Raw genomic sequence first — 19,705 nt, 5'->3', positions numbered from 1 at the left:
AGGGAAAGTGCCTCTCCCCTTAAGTAACCAGAGTCTGTTCTTCAGCCTCCGGGATGTGGGGCAGGAGACCCACATGAGATAGTGGCTTCCTGAACCTGGAAACACTCTTCTTTGACCACTGGTCCTGCTAGCTAGGGATGATGGGAGTTGTAGTCCAACAATAGCCGAAGAACCACATTTGGGAAACCCTGCTTTAGGGCAAGGCTGGGGAACCTGCAAGCCTGGCATGTGTTGCTGGACTACAACTACCAGCATCCCTGTCCACTGGCCAGGCTAGCTGAGGCTGATGGGAGTTGGAGTCCAGCGACTGCTGGAGAGCCACAGGGTCTCCCAAGCCTACTTTAGAGGAATTAGCCAGCTAGTTCTTGGAAAGGCTTAACAGCACTGTTTCAGAGAAATCCTTCTGTTTTCCTTCTGTATACAGCAAGGCTAATTTCCCAGTTGTAATATTTTCCTTTCCATTGCAATTTTATTTAGCAATTCTTATTACGTTTTTCACAGAACAGTCTTCAACCACCCCCGCCAGCCTCCTGAAAAACAGATTCATTAACTTGGCAAAAGCTGGCGTTGCTCTCTTCAAAATATTTGGCTATCAACTTCTAGAAAGACAGGCTGAAATATTAGCACTTCCCATCAAGCGATTCTTTAAAATCCAGACCTTTCCTTGGTAACGTAAGAGGGTAAGAAGAGCCCTGCCGTGTCAGGGCAAGGTTGGATGACAATACATTGTGGTATGCTTGGCCCCAGAACCTCTTGGTTTGGAGATGAAGGCCTTCCTCTGGAACGTGACCTGGTTGCTGGACCACACGGAGCACTTGCCGGATCCAGCAGGGCTTCTCTTGTGTTTTTGTGTTCTTTTAAACAAATGTCCAGATGGCTGGACATCAATGCGTCCGGCCATTTGACAGTTTGTTGTCCCCCACCCTACAGCTCAGACGCCATCAGCCTGGACACCTTCCCGAACTTTGGGGAAAGGGCAGAGGGTAATGAGGTCAGCGGACAGCCGCACTTCTTCCCAAAATCCCAGGAGGAGCCGGCGCCATTTGGTGACATTTGTGCAGCAAATTGAAATTTCAGGTTTCTCCGAGTGCATTTGTAATCAGCAGCTGCATCCCTTCTGGCATCCAGGGGTAACTTATCACCCAGACAGCAGCAATCTGGGCTTTCACAACCATATTGAATTTCTGTGCCGCGTTCTTGAAGGTTATATATTAATTCCTGATCAATACCAAAAGTCGCAGCCTTCCCGCCCCCCCCCCCGCTCCCCAGCCAAGTAGCTTTGCCCATCTTGCTTGCCTCATAACACTAAATCGTGGTTTATGAGACTGTTTATTACAGCATGGCTTATATTATGTGCAAACCCTGCCAGAAGCTTACCTATGGTTTCCTTGCTGCCAACAAACCACAATCTGAAACCATGGCTTGTTTTGCTATAACTACAGCCTAGCGTTATATGGAAACCCAGCACCATTCCCTTAGCCATGGTTTGTTGAAGTCACCCTGGACACTCACTAAACTCCACAAGACAAGAACAAAACAAATGTTGGAGAAACAAGCCATGGTTTGTTTGACAAACTCGCGGTTAACTCATGGTTTGTGAAACAAACCATGGCTTAGCATTATGTGTGAACCAGGCCGTTGTGGTGCTCTCCTTGGTCCTGTAATGGGCAGGGTGACTTCCTCTGGACCATGGGGGAAAGAGGCTGACTGGGTAGTCTTTCAATTCCTACCTTGAACATTGACCGCAGTGATCTTTTCAGGTGAGACTCTGCCCCAAACATCCACCAGGCTGGCAGTGTGGATGACCAGGTGGGCTCCTTTCACGGCTGCCTTCACATCCTCCAGGTTGCTGATGTCACCCTGGATCAGAGTCACTTCGATTTTGAGAAGGAGGAGGAGAGAGAGAGAGAGAGAGAGAGAGAGAGAGAGAGAGAGAGAGAGAGAGAGAGGGATGAGTTGGGACTTTCGGTTGCTACCTGGGTCAGAGAGAAAAAGCGGTAGCAGGGAACCGGGAACAAATCCATCAACCCAAAAAACCCATGTAATCAAGTCTACCTTGGTTTCTTAATTAGAAATAACACACTAAACACAAACAGGTCCATGTCTCTCCCCTTCTCAGCATCCTCCCTGCCCCCAACAGAGGAAGGAGAAGCAAGGTGGCATCAGGGACCCTGCAGGACATTGTGCTCCTAGCCCTGCCCATATGAACGATTGGAAAATCATTGAGAGCCGCAGCTGTCCTTATGCACGCCCTAGATAGAAACATCGGGGGCTGCCTGGAGGCTACAGGGACCAAACCTGGATCTTCTACACATGCAAAGCATATCGTTGGATGCAAAACCGGAGCTTGGAAACAGTGATGTGTTTCAGCAATTTGCCTCTGGGCAAATTTCTATTTTGATTTGCATCATTGAATTTAGGAGGGGATTCAGTTGTGTGCTGAAAGCAAACCTTCCCACTTCTGCCCTGTGGCAATACAGAGGCATTCCTGCATACTGAATGAGTGAGACAGCTTAGGAGAATCCTCCTTATGAGTGATAAGCACCGCAAGTGGCAGGCTGTTGAGAAAGAATAAAGCCAAATACCTGGTTATGTAATTAAATGCCTCATCCCAGAAAGAGGGTTGGGCTGATGAGTTAATTTCTGTTTCTCTTTCTCATTTTCCACATCTTGGTGCTTAGCTCTCCACATTCCCACATTGGTTTGTGGACATGTTTATTATTTAAGTCCTCATGAAAACTAAACAGTTTTTTTATTGCTATCTTCTCAGTTCCCAAGACACACTCCTCCACTGTCTCCCAAGACAGACAACTAAAGCCTCCTAATATACCCCTTTGATATGGAATAATATACACATCTTTATAAAGCAACTTCCCCTAACATAATGCATTTTGCATGTCATTCTGATTAATATATGTGTACCTTAACATCTACATATTTGTACACATTACTTGGCTGGAAAACTGCACTGCAAAATTTGGAGATGTGTGAATTTCAAGCGGTGGCTGTGCTTCGGTTTGCCCATTGTTTTAGAAAGTGTGAATTAAGCAGTTTTGCCTTTAAATGCAAACTGAATCTAATTTCTCCCCACCCCTTCCTAGAAATAGCACTGTCTTTTGTCCAGGCAAAGCTGGGGGGGGGGGGGAGGTAGAAACCACACCGTCACCACTGTCACCACTTGGCACCATTCTCTGCTGCCCCACGTTTCCTAGAGAGAATAACACGGAGAAGAGAAAATGCAAGAAATTGCAGACCCACTCTCAGCTGAAAAGGTCTTCTCTTCACTTGGACACCCAGAAGGATAAACTTCCTAGAAACAACACTCCCCACAAGGCCCATATTTAGCTGCCCCATAATATGGGACGTACTCCTTTACTTACTGTGCCCACCTATTGAGTGAAGAACATATTCAACATTTCAGCAGGAAGTCAAAGTCAGGCATGGCATAAGATTGACTTCTTGCTGGCTTTACAATTTGCATCAAAGTCATGCCTTCTTAAGGAGCCAAAAGTTAAGTTAGCCACCAAACTAACTTCCTTGCACACCTCAGGCATTCTTTACTTTTGCTTTCACACACAAAAAGTATCACATAATATGTGCAGCCTGTCCCGCCTTATACATTTAAAATAAAAAGAAGGGAGGTTTTAAATATATATATATAGGGGGAGGAGAGGTGTTCTTGATGTCACAGGTGTTAGCCAATCGGCCCCACAATTGGATTAGCACTAAGATAATAAGGTATTGTTCGAAACACTTCTGTCTCTCCCTTTGTTTCAGCACAGCAAGGTCATCGTATAAGCAAACGTGACAAAAGATTACAAAAACATCCTGGGCTTAATGTTGTTTTGTCAAGTTTTCCTTGGAACAAGAAACTGTGTTGTTTGAGCCATCGGCCCCTCTCACAACCGCTTTTGTTTTGTTTAGTTTGAGGAGCAGTTTTTAAAAATGCCACAAGGACAGTCTTGGTCACACTGAAGGGACATGTGGACGGGGCTTGTCACAGAAAGCTTAGAGGACATACCAGACAAGAATTCTATTTGGAAAATTGACAGACCACCAAACATTAGCAAATATCCTAGCGGTGTAGAACAATTTAAAAAATAAATGAATATAAGAAGACAGATGAGAACAGTTTCACAAAGAAATCTGATGCTGTACATGAGCCAACTCATCCTTCTGGAAAAGCTGTTTCCAGTTAGAGGGCAGCCACCGTTCTCTTGCAAGAAAAAAATGGGATGTCCTGGTTTTGCCAAGACACTTGTGGTGTATGCCATGTGCGGTGACATTATATCTTAAATGCAACAGCTATTATGGCTATTGTCACCTTCAAGACCCACTTGCTTCTCAGGCTAACCACCACGGGATGGAAAGCGAACTTTGGTGTTCTTTCCTGGGCAGCTGGTTTTATCTGTGGTAATTTTTGAAGCCTCACAACAGGTCTGAGAGACGTGGCAGGCAGGGAGAACAGGAAGGAACGGGATCTAATGGGTTACACCAAGTTCACCAAGTGCCTCCCTCTCTTTCTCTCCTGCATTTCATAGGCAGGAAACCCTCTCAGGAAATCCTGCCATGATGGCATCTGCTGCGAAACACCTGCCAGGAATGAACGGCCAGGGCACCCGTCGCCCTTCCTGCCCCCATCAACCTGCTTGCCCACTCACCCAGGGACCTTGGGGCCTTGCAGTTCACTCCTGTCTGCCTCCTTTTACGTCACGCGAGGCCTTGACAGGAGGCAGTTCCCCTCTTTTCCGCTTCTTCCTGCCCAGATGCTTTCTGGCCGCCTGTCACTTAGCTGGCTGTCAAAATCATTTTCCCTTCTAAATGTGGTGCTGGAAATTCAATTCTCTGGAACTTGAAAGAGCCATTACCAAGGAGAGGTCACCAGGAGGCATCCGGGAAGGGACCAGAGTCATATTCTCACCCTTCCCAGTTATTTATTTATACCCAACTCTTTTTATTCTTATTTTATTTTTATTTTTAGGAGGAGAAAGCACTCCGAGTGGCTTCAGCTGAGCTCCTAAGCTGTCGCCCATCCTGGCAACCACCAGGCCAAAGCCTGCTTTGCATTAGCAGCATCAAAGCCGCTTCTCAGGGTATTTCCTGGCCCCCAGGATGTTGGGCATTGGCTCCTCATGTGACGAAACGTCGCCTATATACCAAGACAATTCCACACACGGTGAAGGGTTTGTTTCATTGCAGGAACAAATATCCACGTTCCACACTGGCTTCCTGAGCAAAGTTGTGGCACTGGTTCACTCCCTCCTCACTCAGTCCTGGTCACAAAGACTGGAGTGAGGAGTAGTACCTGGAAGAAGGCCAGATTTGGCCCAAGGATTCCCAGTTGCTAATCCACAGCATATATCATAGAATCATAGAGTTGGAAGAGACCACAAGGGCCATCGAGTCCAGCCCCCTGCCAAGCAGGAAACACCATCAGAGCACTCCTGACATATGGTTGTCAAGCCTCTGCTTAAAGACCTCCAAAGAAGGAGACTCCACCACACTCCTTGGCAGCAAATTCCACTGTTGAACAGCTCTTACTGTCAGGAAGTTCTTCCTAATGTTTAGGTGGAATCTTCTTTCTTATAGTTTCTTGTAGTTTATATATCATACACCCTAGCTTTTTTCTTTCCTGATAAAGAGAAAAATGTGGCCCGTGAAGCATCTCTTAGGCCCCAGCTGCACTACACATTCAAGGTAGCATCATGACACTGTAAATAGTCATGGCTTCCCAACAAAGAACCCTGGGAACTGTAGTGCTGAGAGTTGTAGTTTGTTAAGGGTGCCGAAAAGTTCCCCTCAGAGAGTGACAATTCCCAGAGCGGCTTAACAATTAACCCCTTTTGTCAAGGAATTCAAAAGAACTGTAACTGTGGGCCTCCAAACAACTATCAGCCCCCTTAACAAACTACAGTTCCCAAGATTGTTTGGGGGAAGCCACAACTGTTTAAAGTGGGATGACACTGCTTTGAAATGAATAGTGCAAATGGGGCCTTAGCGGGAAAGGGAAATAAACACTTGCACATGTTCACAGAAGTCTCCTCTTTATTCCTATCACTTTCACGTACCATAAACGACCCCTAGCTTTGTTGACATCCACGGAAATTCACATTTTCTCCCTGCAGAGGCCTTGCGAATGGCCTTAGACGATTCCGCCCCCCCCCCATCCCCTTCACATTAGCAAGCCCACTTTTTACAGGTATAATAAGCAGCAATCTGCTTGGAAGAAGGCAGATGGGGCTCACCACCAGGGAGATGTTGGGACTCCCTGCCACAATGAGCCTGCCAAAGCAGAGAAGCAAGACCATGCAACTTCACCAACTTTTGGTACTGACTCCCATTGCCCACACCTCATCAGGAGGGACGTTTTGCTTGTATTACCGTATTTTTCGCTCTATAGGACGCACTTTTTCCCCTCCAAAAGTTAAGGGGAAATGTGTGTGCGTCCTATGGAGCGAATGCAGGGTCCTTGGCTTCAGCGATAGCAACGTGAAGCCTCCGAAGTGCAGAGGAAGCGCTCCCTCCATGCTTCGGAGGCTACGCATTGCTTTCGCTGAAGCCTGGAGAGCGAGAGGGGTCGGTGCGCACCAACCCCTTCTTGCTCTCCAGGATTCAGGGATAGCCGCCTGAAGCCTTTGGAGCGCAGCGGGAACTCACACTGCATTGCGGAGGCTTCGGGTTCCTTTTGTTGAAGCCGGGAGAGCAAGACTCTCCTGGCTTCAGCAGAGAGGGAGAGCTGCGGAGCGCCCCTTCAGCCAAGCGGGAGGAGAAATGGAAGGGGCTCCATTTCTCCTGCCGCTTCGCTGAAGGGGCGCTGAGCAGAGAGGGGGAGATTATTTTTTTCTTGTTCTCCCCCTCTAAAACAAGGTGCATCCTATAGAGCAAAAAATACAGTAACTATTGGCAAAACATGCCCTTGGCTCTGCAGTTAGCCTCTTTTCTTCTCCCCAAAACACCTCCTTCCCTTGGTCAAACTGCATCCTTGCCGTTAGAAACCAGTGAAACTTCATTGTCTCGTTGCTTCCTCAAATCAAATCAGATGTGCTTTCAAGGTCAGGCCTTGTTTACGCTGGACTGAAACCAACACAGAAGAGACCTTGGACACAGAAGGATATGAGGCCAAGGTTGCTACCGGGCTTCTGTCAGGGAGAAATCCCCAGGCAAGCCCTTCCTTCCCTCCACCTCACCCCACCCCCTCTCCCGCTTCTCAATTCTTGTTTCTCAGATTCCTGTTTTTGCCCTGCTGCTTGCTACTGAGTGCTATTTGCAAAGAGATTTTGGCAGCGCACACGAGCTCCGCCAAAGGACACGGGCCAGGCACGAGGCAAAGAGAGTGAATTGCAACCAGCTGGAGTAGACGGCGTTTGGATCATCTGCTCCTCCACAGCCAAGGCTGGCTCTGTACCATTCGCTGCACAGCCCAATAACGGGACTGGGAGCACGCTCTCGCATGGAGGTCCATGCTCGGAAAAAACACTTCCATGTGTGGGTGTGGTCTTCTTGAACCCTGCCAACAAAACCCCTCATTTTTGGGGGGTTGGGAGGGTGGCTTTCCTGGGAATAAACCATCGCCACCACACCCTCTGCATCTTGCAAGGAACAGCTTTGAAGGTCAACAGCGAGCTGCGCACCACACATGAGGAAAATGGGCCTGTACCAGTTGAATCAACGTGAGGGAACAGAGTGTTATGCTGGCCCTATCTTGCCCTCCAAAGCTTCCTCCCCGAGAATCGCACAGGCACATTTTCTCACCACATGTTGGCTGGCTTCCTGGCCGGTTGTTCCAGGGAGAGAACTACTCACGGGCTGGATGCTGTTACCCGCAAGTTGTAGCATCTCAGAGCATCACCTCCATTTTGCTCTCAGGAACTTTCCCTTCCTTACGTGACAATTGCTTGCACCCACAAAAGGATTTCCAGAGGGGTACAAAAGATGCAGCTTCCTGACTCAGGACCTTTCTTTATTTCCAAACTGGTTGCTTTAACTTGTAATAGCAGGGAAAAGTTAGCCCTCTTCGTGTCGTTGGGGACTCCCAACTCCCAGCAGGCTGAGCCAGCATGCCCAATGGTCGGGGAAGATGGGAGCTGCAGTTCAGCACCATGAGGAGAGTCAAGGGTCCCTATTTTAGGGAGCGATACACCAACCCTTTAAAAGGGTGGAATTTATACTTTTTAGTTGGTTTTCATGCATAGTATTTCACTTTCCTGATGCTTAGAGGATATTTTGTTTAGTCGTCCTGCTATGTTTTCAATGAATTTTCCTTGTGTTTTCGCATGTAATGTTTGATACTAAAAAAAAAGATGCTCTGTTTAGTTGTTGATTGTGTTTTATGGAATGTATAAATTTCTGGCATTTTATCTAGTTGCATTTAGCCTAAGTTGTAAAAGGCTTTGTTTTAAAGTTGTAAAGAGTTTTTGTTTTGAATCTAAACAATGTATACAAATCAATCAATACCTTCATTCAGATTCCCAGGATAGTTTAAATTGAGGCTGCTTTATGTTTAGCTCTATCTTACAAAGGCTATTTGTTTTTAACCAAAGCTGCTTCTTTTTTTCCTTGACTTTCCTTTTCTTTCCTTTTCTTTTCTTTTCTTTTTTGTAAGCTAACTTTTAAACTTTTAAATTTGAAAGGTGGGACATTTTTTTTTTTAATCGAGTAAAGATGAGCAATTCTTCTTCTCTCTCCTCTGCCCCCGCCCCCGCCATCTATGTTTGTGTTCTGCAGCCTCCCAAACTCAGCTGCAGTTAACCCAGTACTGTAACACCAAGGTGTAAAAACATTCACAGATGGAGCTGCAACCTTTTAGAACCTTTTAGAACACACTTGCTTGGGTGGAGAGATGCAAAAGCAGATGTTAACAGCTGTGTAAAACAACAACAACAATTAAAGGTGCATTGGTCCCATGTTTCACCAGGCCATCCTTACTCATGAGTAAGGCTCATTGAACACTAGGATTTGATTGCCAAGCAACCAAACATAAGACTGTTCTGCAACATGTGAATTAGATGCCAAGGACTGGGGAAAAAAGAGACAGACTTATTGTGCTATTGGCTGCCATCCACATTCCTAGGGTTTCTAGCTGCTAAGTTCCAACATTCTTGTGGAGACTACTCATTTTTTACTTGGAGGGGAAAATGTGTTTTTAAAGGTCACACACCTTCAGACCTTGAAACATATGAGTCCTTTTAGACACCGGGGCGGGGGGGAGGGTTACCGTCCAAGAAAAATGAATAAAACTTAGCGCTACATGGGCTGATTTCTGTGAAACTCTCTCAGGTGGACAAAGGTTGCCAAGATGGAAAATATTTCAGCCTCCTGTTTATATAACCAGGGAAATAAATGTTACACTGGGGCTCAACTGGGAAACCTGCCTTAGAAACCAAGGACTTCTAAAGAAGATAACTGTGGCCAGTTTCAAAACTCCACCGATTTTCAGAAACACAGTTGGGCTTTTTAGAAAGTTAGCTTTTTAGTCCCTGCCACACGCTAGCAGATGTGGAGAACCTTTGGTGCTCCAGATGTTGATGAACTACAAATCCCATCAGCCCCAGCAAGCACAGGAGGGGCATGGGATGGTGCCAGTTTCAGTTCACACCAGCTCTAACACGTCATGGGTCCCTTTCATACCTCACCTTTAGGGCACCTTCAGAGGACTTTATTCCAGCATTCATTTATATTTAATTGCACAGAGCTTATACAGCAGGTGCTGTCATTGTTAACCGACCTTCACCATAATCTACCAGGGCAAGTTACAGGAATTTTAAAATTCAACACTGAAAACAGTTCTAAACAAGTTGCAGCCACAGGTATATGGCGGGACCATATATATCTCAAGTATCCAAGTCCAGTCTTTACTGAGCTTTTGTTCTGATTTGTTTGTGGGGAGGTTATATGACAGTCAGATTTTATCCTAATTTCTTTGTGCGGTGGTTACAAGCCTTCCCACTAACCAATAATTTATCCCACGCTTCTTAGCGACTTTCCCCATCGCTTTCTTAACGCTTTCTTAATTAAATATTTTTAATTGTAAAAAAGTGGACTTGTTGCACCAGGGCTCTTTAATCCACTTTAATTCTGCGAATGTAAATTTCCTAGAAATACTGGCAGTGGTGGTGAACTTATTACCTCCCACCAGCAGTAATGCAAGTGGGGTAAGCAAAGAAAACACAAGAGGCAGCTATGCTGATATCATAATGATATTATTGCAGGCCATACCAGGGGCAGTGGAACCTGGGGGTTCTCCAGCATTTGGGAGCAGTGAGCGTTTAGGGATGCCAAGATATGGATGACCTCACTGGCAGACCCTCCAAGCGTCCCTGTTTTCCAGGGACAGTCCGGGATTTACAGAACCCAGCCTGGTTTCTGATTTGATCCCGTTTTTCCTTAGGCTGTCCCTATTTTCATCGGAGAAATGTTGGAAGGTGTGGCATTAGGCAACCACCCCCCCCCAAGCCAAGGAGATAAGTAACTATACAACCTTTAGAAGTCATCTGAAGGCAGTCCTGCATAGAGAAGTTTTTTTAGTGTTTTTATATAATTTGGAAACCACCCAGAGTGACTGGGGCAACCCAATCAGATGGGCATGGTATAAATAACGTTGTTGTTGTTGTTGTTGTTGTTGTTGTTGTTGTTGTTATGGAATAGGTAAAGGGACCCCTGACATTTAAGTACAGTAGTGAATGACTCTGGGGTTGCGGCGCTCATCTCGCTTTACAGGCCGAGAGAGCCGGCGTTTGTCCGCTTCCGCAGACAGTTTTCCAGGTCAAGTGGCCAGCATGACTAAGCCAGAGCAACACACGGAAACACCGTTTACCTTCCCGCCGGAGTGGTACCTATTTATCTACTTGCACTTGATGTGCTTTTGAACTGCTAGGTTGGCAGGAGCTGGTACCGAGCAATGGAAGCTCACCCCGTCACGGGGATTTGAACCGCCGGCCTTCTGATCGGCAAGCCCAAGAGGCTCAGTGGTTTAGATCACAGCACCACCCACTTCCCTTTCTGTTATGGAATAGGATGCCCCTATTTTCATGTTGGGGGGTACGCCCCGACATCCTCCCCTATAGCCTTTAAAGCGGCCAGTTGGGCATTTCTCTGGAGAGATTTTTAGAGACTCTCTCAAAATGTATTTGCCCATTCTGTGCAAGACCTTCAAGGAAGTGGAATCCACACCCACACCTCTGCAGGAACAGGAAAGAGTGACCCAGGGGAATGGGCATCTTACCTCTATCCAGGTGTCGCATGCTTTCATCAAGGTGCAAGTCTAAGACGCGCACTTTTGCAAGGCCAGGCTCCTCCTTCAGAAGCATCTGGACCAGATTTTTCCCCAGAAAACCGCAGCCACCTGTCACAAGGTATATCTGGTTTTTGCTTGATGACCCCATTTGTCCTGTGAGTAGGGAGTAAAGGATAAAATGTGCTTTCAGTCTTGAGGAACAAAAGAACAAAAGAGTTCTGGAAGGGACGAGCGAACAGAAGCTGCAAGCTAAGATTCCCCAGCAATGGTTCAGATACTACTATTTCTAGAATGCTTAATAGGACTAGGTACTTCACACAGGGACGTCAAAGAATTTCATCGCAAATGGAAAGGGAAGAAGAAATTGCTGCTGCCCACGTTTTCGTCCCAGGTCTGGAGCGGAAATCAATCCGACTGACACAATCAGTATTTGCTCACATTGTTTTTTTAAAGTCCGCAGCCAATATGCAATTAAATACTGGGGGGGGGGGCACAATTATTGTTTTGACATTTTGTTTACACTGAAATGAGCGGCGTGGAAATAACTGCACCATTAATTGCTTCAGATTCGTAACTCACATAATTACCTAAGTTACAGTAAACAGAGAGGCAGCAAGATGAAGGATGCAGGATTTGCCAGAAACCAAACTTCGGCAGGATGGAAAAAGTGAGGTTGTGACAAAGACAAGTTGGGATGGAAGCCGCTGCCTTCTGACATCCCTGGCTTCACACAGAAAGCAAAAAAAGAGACAGGCCCCACTGCCCTCAGGCTTACGGTCAGTCAAGTGAGTCTTACATGCAGGAGAGAAGGAAAGAAGAGACAGCACACAAAAATAAAAGCGACAGAGGAGACATTGGTAGGCACAGGATCCTTAGAAGGAAGGCAGACGTTTGCAGAGCAGTTTTTAGGGACTGCCTCCAAGTGGCTAAACAGAATAGAAGCACCTTTCCAAATGCACTGAGGCACCTGCAGGAGACTGAAGAACAGAGGGGCACGAGACCATCGGCCACAGTGGCACACACAAAAAACTGTCCAGAGGCCCCAAGCAGAACAGTCTTTCCTATTGGGCTTACTGGCATGTTGCGCCAGGGCGCTGGCCTCTCAGGGGCACCTCAGCGAGTGGGGGAGCTGCGCAGCTTTGCCGGCGGCCTCCCCTTTCCCTAAATGCCCACCAGCTGCGCCCCGCCAACCATATGGCTGGCGGGCGTGCAGCTTGCATCCCAAGCCTCCGCAGGAGGAGAGCGATCCCCCCAGAGGCTTGGGAAAAGGTCGACGACTCTGGGAAAGGGGGCGTGGTGTTGGAGGGATCTTTGAACCACGGCACCGGATATGCTTAAGACGGCCCTGGCCCCAAGACAGGGTGGAGAACCTCAATGCGGCCCTCAGCACCTCACTTTCTGGCCCTCGGGACTCTCCAGAGGCCATACTCCCTCCCTGGCCTGCTCTGCAACATCCTTGAGGGTTTTCACCTGCCTGCCTCCCTGAACTCTGACAATGACTCTTGCTTCTCTTGATGGAGGATGGGGGGGGGGGCAAGAGGGAGTGAGGAAATTAGGTAAAAGGGTAAAGTTTGCTTTCCTCTGGCCCTGCCGGCCACCAGATGTGGCCCTTGGAAGGCCGTCTAGAAGGAAGAATGCAGCCCTCAGTTGGAAAAAGGTTCCCTGTCCCTAATCCAGGGTATTTACAGCTGCATCCCCACTTCTTGCCATCACCTTTACGGTTCTGCTTTAGCAAGTCTCAACTTCAGCTTGAACTGTGAAGCAGGCCAGTTGTTTCCGCTTTACTGCAAGATGCACAATTATCGGTCTGGAAAACGGTTGCCCCGGTGATCTATCACAGATAAGCAAGAGGAGGGTTCTGCAAAACGCCAAAGGGAAGCGGTTTACGGAATCTCTCACACGAGGAATGCTGGAGGGGAAGGGAAGAAATAAGCACAAGCTCTCTCCATTTTTGGGGGGGGGGTCTTCCCCCTCCTCCGTAAGACAGTGATCAGCTGCAGGGCTTCCTGAGTTTCTACAGATGTCCCCTATTAATCTCAGCACCTGTCAAATGGACCATTTGGAAAGGTGTCCTGTTTCTGTTTCAACATGCCTGAGAGACACCCCCGAAGCAGCCAGTCACACCTGGTTTGATGCCTTCTAAATCAAGTTTCTCAGAGCACTTTAACAAGCAATCCCTCTTCCCCCGGGGAACTCTGGAATTTAGCTGTGAGAGGGGAATAGGGATCTGCTAACTAGCCACTCTCAGCTCCCTTAACAAACTCCAGCTTCCATAACTCTTTGGCCACAGCTGTTTAAAGTAGCATGATACAGCTTTAAATGTATAGTGTATGTGCAAACTAATATTCCAATATTAAATTCCCAGCACGAGGCCATAACCCGCACAGTACATTTTAAAGTCCTTCTTATAACGCTTTAACAGTCACGGCTTCCCCCTGAAAGAATCTTGGGAACTGAAGTTTTTAAGGGTGCTGGGAATTGTAGGGGAGATTAAGTTCCCAGGATTCTTGGGGAGGAGGGAGCCATGACTGCTATAAGTAAAGGTAAAGGGACCCCTGACCATTAGGTCCAGTCGTGACAGACTCTGGGGTTGTGGCGCTCATTCTCGCTTTATTGGCTGAGGGAGCAAGCGTACAGCTTCCAGGTCATGTGGCCAGTATGACTAAGCCACTTCTGGCGAACCAGAGCAGCACACAGAAACGCCGTTTACCTTCCCACCGGAGCGGTACCTATTTATCTACTTGCTCTTTGATGTGCTTTCGAACTGCTAGGTTGGCAGGAGCAGGGACCGAGCAACGGGTGTTTTAAAAGTACTGTGTGGATGGGGTCTCAGTTAATAGCTGCATAAAGGCCCAAAAAACCAAAACCAAACCAAATAAAATAAAAAAAATGCAATCATGATTTTTTGTGGGTGGGGCGGACAGAACCTGGCATTCAGCATTCCTGGGATCTAGTCACGTTCCTAATGAGTGGTGATAAGAGCAGACAATGTCATGGAGTGAGACAGAACTTGCTTTGGCTGTGGGAAGTGCAAGATAGAGAGAGAGATCAGCTCAAAGCCGCCACACTTGCGTAGCCAGATTAAGCTTCTCACAAGCCCAAACAGCAAATTACTAGGAAATCTGTGATAAGAGGACATTGCTGCATTAGCCTCCTTTCAAAGTCTGCTTCCAGCAGATAAGTAAATGCTTTAGAATAAAACCTGCTTGTCGTTTCTAACCACTCTCTCAAAGAGAAAGATCAGTTGGATTTATAATGGGCTAGGTTCAGACTCCCACCCACAGACGTAACAGCCTGTTCCCTCGTCTCCCCCTGCCCCGCCACCCCACACCTCCCCACAATCTCCTCCAGAGAGTCCCTCAACCTTCCAGAGGAGATTTTGGGGCGCACAGGGGGAGAAGGGAATAAGTCCCGTTTGCACAATCAAAAGTCTGTTTCATGTGTGGGATGTTGCAATTGTAATACAGCCTGTCAGGAGAAACAGGGGTCTAAACAAAAGCCATTACCTTACCCCCCCCACACACACACCCCAATGGAAAATGTAGCAATTCCCCATTTGCTACTTATTCCAGATTTTAATGTGTGCATGGGGGGGGCAGAGAGAGGAAAGGGGTGTGCAGCATGGAAGGAGAATCACAAAGTTTAGAGGCCTGCGCTTGGCACTGCCTTTAAAAGCAGCATATTTTAAAAGCCTTTCAATTTGCTGCCTTTTATACACTCAGACTTTATATAGAAACACCGCCAGACAAGTCAAAGAGTCACTCTCCTTTTTTAAGCCCTGGGACACGGGCCTTTGGTCTGCATGCCAAGCCCCTTTTAATTGTTTAAAACCGTCTCTTGCTGTCATACATACTAGTGAATATAGGAACCTGTATGAGTCACATTCTTATATGCAGGTTGGGGGAAAGCCTAGACACACCCGCTGCCCTCTCCAGAAGGCATCCCTCAAAATGAACAGAGGCTTAGTCAGTCCGACAAGCCAAAGATGCAGAAATCAAGACTGCTGCAAGTTTCCCCCTAGGAAACAAGGCCAAATCCATTCAGAAAAGCGGCACAAAAGCAGAGCATTGTTGCAGGTTTGCTGTCCAAGAACCAGCTCTATCACACAGTGGCTCTCCTTTAAAAAGAGAAGGCAGATCAAAGTCTGAGATCTCACAAAAGAACATTGATAGGGTGGGTGGGTGGTGTTTTTTTTAATGGCCCACGATGACCCTTCACTGCTTCTTTGTTGAGGCCAATTACGGGAAGGCTAGTTTCGATTCACAGATTTCTCAGAAATGTTAGGGTGGGAAAGGTGAAACATCCCACTTTCCTCCAGTAAAAGCATTTGGCAGGCTTGGAAAAGGAGCACCTTCCTCCTTGAGGATCTAATGTGGGGTAGTGGATCCGCTCCCTAGTAGGAGTGTCTCTTGCTCGTCTCTGCTAATGGGTCGTTTGTGTGCATGCATACACAAAACACAAACACGTATACAGATTCATCTATACAGTGGTAGCTTGGAAGCCGAACGGAATCCGTTCTGGAAGTCAGTTCAACTTCCAAAATGTTCGGAAACCAAGGCGTGGCTTCCGATTGGCTGCAGGAAGCTTCTGCAGCCAATCGGAAGCCGCGTCAGACGTTTGGGTTCCAAAGAACGTCCACAAACTGGAACACTCACCTCCAGGTTAGTGGCATTCGGGAGCCAAAACATTTGACTTGCAAGGCGTTTGCCAACCAAGATATGGCTGTACTGAGTATTGCAAGATGACATTAAGTCTTCATTGATATTTTTCTTACAAAGAAACACAAAACCCAAGTAAGCTCGTTCCTTACAAATTACCACTGCTCAGGGAGTTGGGGTGGGCATACAACCATTCTGCACAGCTCAACTGAAATATGCTCAATGTGACAGTTTCTATAGCAAGGGATACAGGGGTTTCAAGACTGCTCATCACACCCGTGGTAAAGGCAGGTCCAAGACTTTTGCTGCCTGAGGCAAATTCAAAATTTGCTCTTATTTATTCAGCATCATCCAGATTTTGAGTCACATGGCTTCCCCCAAAGAATTCTGTGAGTTGCAGTTTGTTAAGGGTGCTGGGAACTGTAGCTCTTATAACAACTCTCCACACCCTTAAAGACTACAGCTCCCAAGAACCTTTGGAGGAGGCCACAACTGCTAGACGTGGTATATGCTTTGACAGCTAGATTGTGCCCAATCTTTATAAAGCATTCGCTGCAATCTCTTTGCAGGAAAATTGCACAGAGGGCATTCATCTTGATTTGCCTACATGATGTTTAATACGTCTTCCCTTCATTTACAGTGGTACCTCGGGTTACAGACGCTTCAGGTTACAGACTCCGCTAACCCAGAAATAGTACCTCGGGTTAAGAACTTTGCTTCAGGATGAGAACAGAAATCGTGCGGCGGCAGCAGGAGGCCCAATTAGCTAAAGTGGTACCTCAGGTTAAGAACAGTTTCAAGTTAAGAACGGACCTCCAGAACGAATTAAGTTCTTAACCAGAGGTACCACTGTATTCAATGAATTTCCCTGACACTTTCCTAACTGATAAAAGTCTGTTTCCTTTTTAAAATGCGGGTTTTTGCTGTCCTTGGACGTCACAGTGCTTCAATCCACTTTTATTACTAACCCTAAATCTCCAGGAATGCACTGTAAACCCTCTCACCAAAAAACAAAAAAACCCACACCAACAGTCTACAGACACCCTAGATGCCGAACAAAATAGCAATGGCCATTCTCAAAATACTGAAAGACCAGGGAATTTTAGAAGTCATTCCCAACGTACCTTTGCAAAAGCCCAGCACCTGCCCCTCTCTCTGCCAAGCCGTGGTAAGAGTGCATGGGATCTCAGGCACCAACACAGGATCTGTGTCCCTTTTGAGAATAGAAGACACGGTGGAGTCCGCCGTGCTTTAAGAAATAGGGTTTATTCGCCTGTTTAGGGAAGCTTTTAATGTTTAATAGGTTATTGTATTTTAGTGTTTTATTAGAAGCCACCCAGAGTGGCTGGGGAAACCCAGCCAGATGGGTGGGGTATAAATAAATAATAATTATTATTATAATTAAATTATTATTATTATTATTTACACCCTCGGTCTGCTTGGAGGGGGGTCCAGATCTTACAGCATGGCCCAGAGCATCGCAGGCAGTCCTTCCTTCACCCTCCCCAAGATGGATCTCTCCCTTTCTTCTTCCCAGAAGCCTCTTGCCCTCCTTCAGAGCAGTTACCCTGGCAACCTCCCAAATCTCCAGTCTCTGGTCCTACCTGGGACAAGGAGTTGTTGACTACCTACCCTCAATTTCTCTCTATTGTAACGCTTGCTTTTCCCTCAAGCCAGCAAGACTGGTTTGCATAAGGCAGCCCAGGAATCCTCACTTGTAGTATGTATTCTCCCTGCATATCACAAAGAACCCAGAATCCTAGCATTTATTAATTTCTAGGGTTTAGCCCAAAATCTCTAACAGTACTTTGCGTTGTCCTCATTAGGGGAATCTACAGAACATGCCAACACCACTTCTTAGCAATTTATTTTAAAAACTGTAAAGCTATTTGTGCTCATACATTACTGATATTATGTGCTCCTGCTGCAAATGTATTTAGAAAAGATTAATCAAGAGTCAATGCAGCCCATATTCCCCAACCAAATTCAAAACAATTAGCCGAAAGAGTTAAGGAACTGGCCAATACAAATGCATTTCTAGAGCAATAAATTATCACAAAACTGCACGACGTAATTAAAATCCATTAAAATAAATAAATAACTCTGCGGTTTGCAGAATGCTTTGAAGGCAATTATTAGTGTGAGCATCAAACCTGTTGAAAGACCATACCTGGGCGAAATCAAAAGACGCAAATACCAGGAGGAAACCCTTTGTAGCAAAATCAAACGAAAGAAGACAGTCGCCTGCTTATTCATTCAGCAGCTGGCATGCTGCAAACTTGAATCGCCTTCTGATCTACCATATGTAGAAGAGCAATTATCCTCAGATTTGACGTGTGATGGTAAGCGCTAATGGAGTCCCTTATAAATGGCAGCCAAAAGGAAAGGAGAAGGAAAGGAAACAAATGTCATGTTGCCGTCAGAAAAATACCACTCATTTCCTGCAATGTCAGGCTTTTCACGCCATGACCGAATATGCCTGGAAGCAGATGGTCAGCACACAGCCGTCAGAGGGGCAGGTGCGGGGGACACAGTCCTGCTGCCCCCCTTCCACACGTCCGGTCTACAATTCCAAATACAGTGGTACCTCGGATTACATACGCTTCAGGTTACAGACTCCACTAACCCGGAAGTAGTACCTCGTGTTGAGTTGTGGGTGAACATATCAGACGACACAGCGATTCTTCAAACAGCTCTTGTTTATTCACAGGCCAGGACAGAACTGAACTGAAGGGTTCAGTCAGCCTGCTTATATAGAGCTCCAGTACAACGTAACTGTAACAATTTTCTAAAACTATCCAATCACTGAATGTCACTTTCGATGCCTTATTTGCATAATTATCTACAGTATCCCGCTGCTGGCCCAGGGTGAGAACTTCAGTACATAACACCTCGGGTTAAGAATTTTGTTCAGGATGAGAACAGGCGCGGCAGCAGCAGGAGGCCCCATTAGCTAAAGTGGTACCTCAGGTTAAGAACAGTTTAAGGTTAAGACCAGACCTCCAGAACGAATTAAGTTCTTAACCCAAGGTACCACTGTATGTATAAAGAGCAAGATCAAAGGAAGCTAAAGCTAAACTCCAGATGTAGTTAGACTACTAGCTCCAGCCAATGTGGCCTATGGTCAAGGAATGATGGGCGTTGTCCTCCAAAAACATCTGGAAGATGCTAAGCTGGCTACCCCTGAGCTGGTGAGGTAGCCTTTGAGCAAGAGAGAAGCGGTTAACTAGAGAAGCAGCGGGGAATCTCAGGCCTGCTTGGTTGTTGGTGCTGGCAAAGCACCGCACGGGGCTTCCCAGGGGCATCTGCAAACTCCCTTTTGGCCCTGCATCCAACATCATATATTTAACAAAATTTATATAGCGCTAGATTGTAGTAAAAACCACCTTTTAAGTGTCTTACAATAAATATATCAAAATTATCACTAAATAACAGTTTAAAACATTTAAAAATAAATGAAAGCATGTGTTTGTACATATGCTTATGTTATCTATCATCTATCTATCTATCTATATCATCTATCTATCTATCTATCTATCTATCTATCTATCATCTATCTATCTATCTATCTATATCAGTAAAGGAGATCAAACACATCAGCACATACGCATTTGAATAGGCTGGCTTAAACAAAAATGCTATAAGCACACATCCGAAAGAGTACAGTTAAGACGCCTGTCTGAAATCAAGAGGCAGGGAGTTCCTCAGATGCTGCCTGTAGCAGTGATAGATAGGGCAACAGATAAAGGGCAAGTGAGTGTGGCTTAGACAAATGGCCTTCCGGGACACATGGGGAGGAGGTCTGGCAGGGATA

General features: G+C 46.4%; 1 protein-coding gene and 1 long non-coding RNA gene across 2 annotated transcripts in view; one reads left to right on the top strand and one right to left on the bottom strand.

The window, feature by feature from the left end:
* HSD3B7 (hydroxy-delta-5-steroid dehydrogenase, 3 beta- and steroid delta-isomerase 7) overlaps positions 1 to 19,705 on the bottom strand; it is a 49,954-nt gene that overhangs the window by 8,459 nt on the left and 21,790 nt on the right. The window contains exons 2-3 of the mRNA XM_081883661.1: positions 11,222 to 11,386; positions 1,731 to 1,874 (exon numbers count right to left, since the gene is read on the bottom strand). Coding sequence (XP_081739787.1) covers positions 1,731 to 1,874; positions 11,222 to 11,381 — 304 coding nt within the window. The 5' untranslated portion in view covers positions 11,382 to 11,386. The remainder of the gene's footprint in view (positions 1 to 1,730; positions 1,875 to 11,221; positions 11,387 to 19,705) is intronic.
* On the top strand, positions 5,307 to 6,036 carry LOC309354031. Its single transcript, XR_014162158.1, has 2 exons — positions 5,307 to 5,376; positions 5,621 to 6,036. It is a non-coding gene; the product is annotated as an uncharacterized lncRNA (long non-coding RNA).

Source organism: Podarcis melisellensis, assembly GCF_964234715.1.
Source record: "Podarcis melisellensis genome assembly, chromosome: 13".
In the NCBI taxonomy this organism is placed as follows: domain Eukaryota; kingdom Metazoa; phylum Chordata; class Lepidosauria; order Squamata; family Lacertidae; genus Podarcis; species Podarcis melisellensis.
Note: the sequence above shows the minus strand (reverse complement) of the source record. Positions and strands in the feature narration are given on the sequence as shown.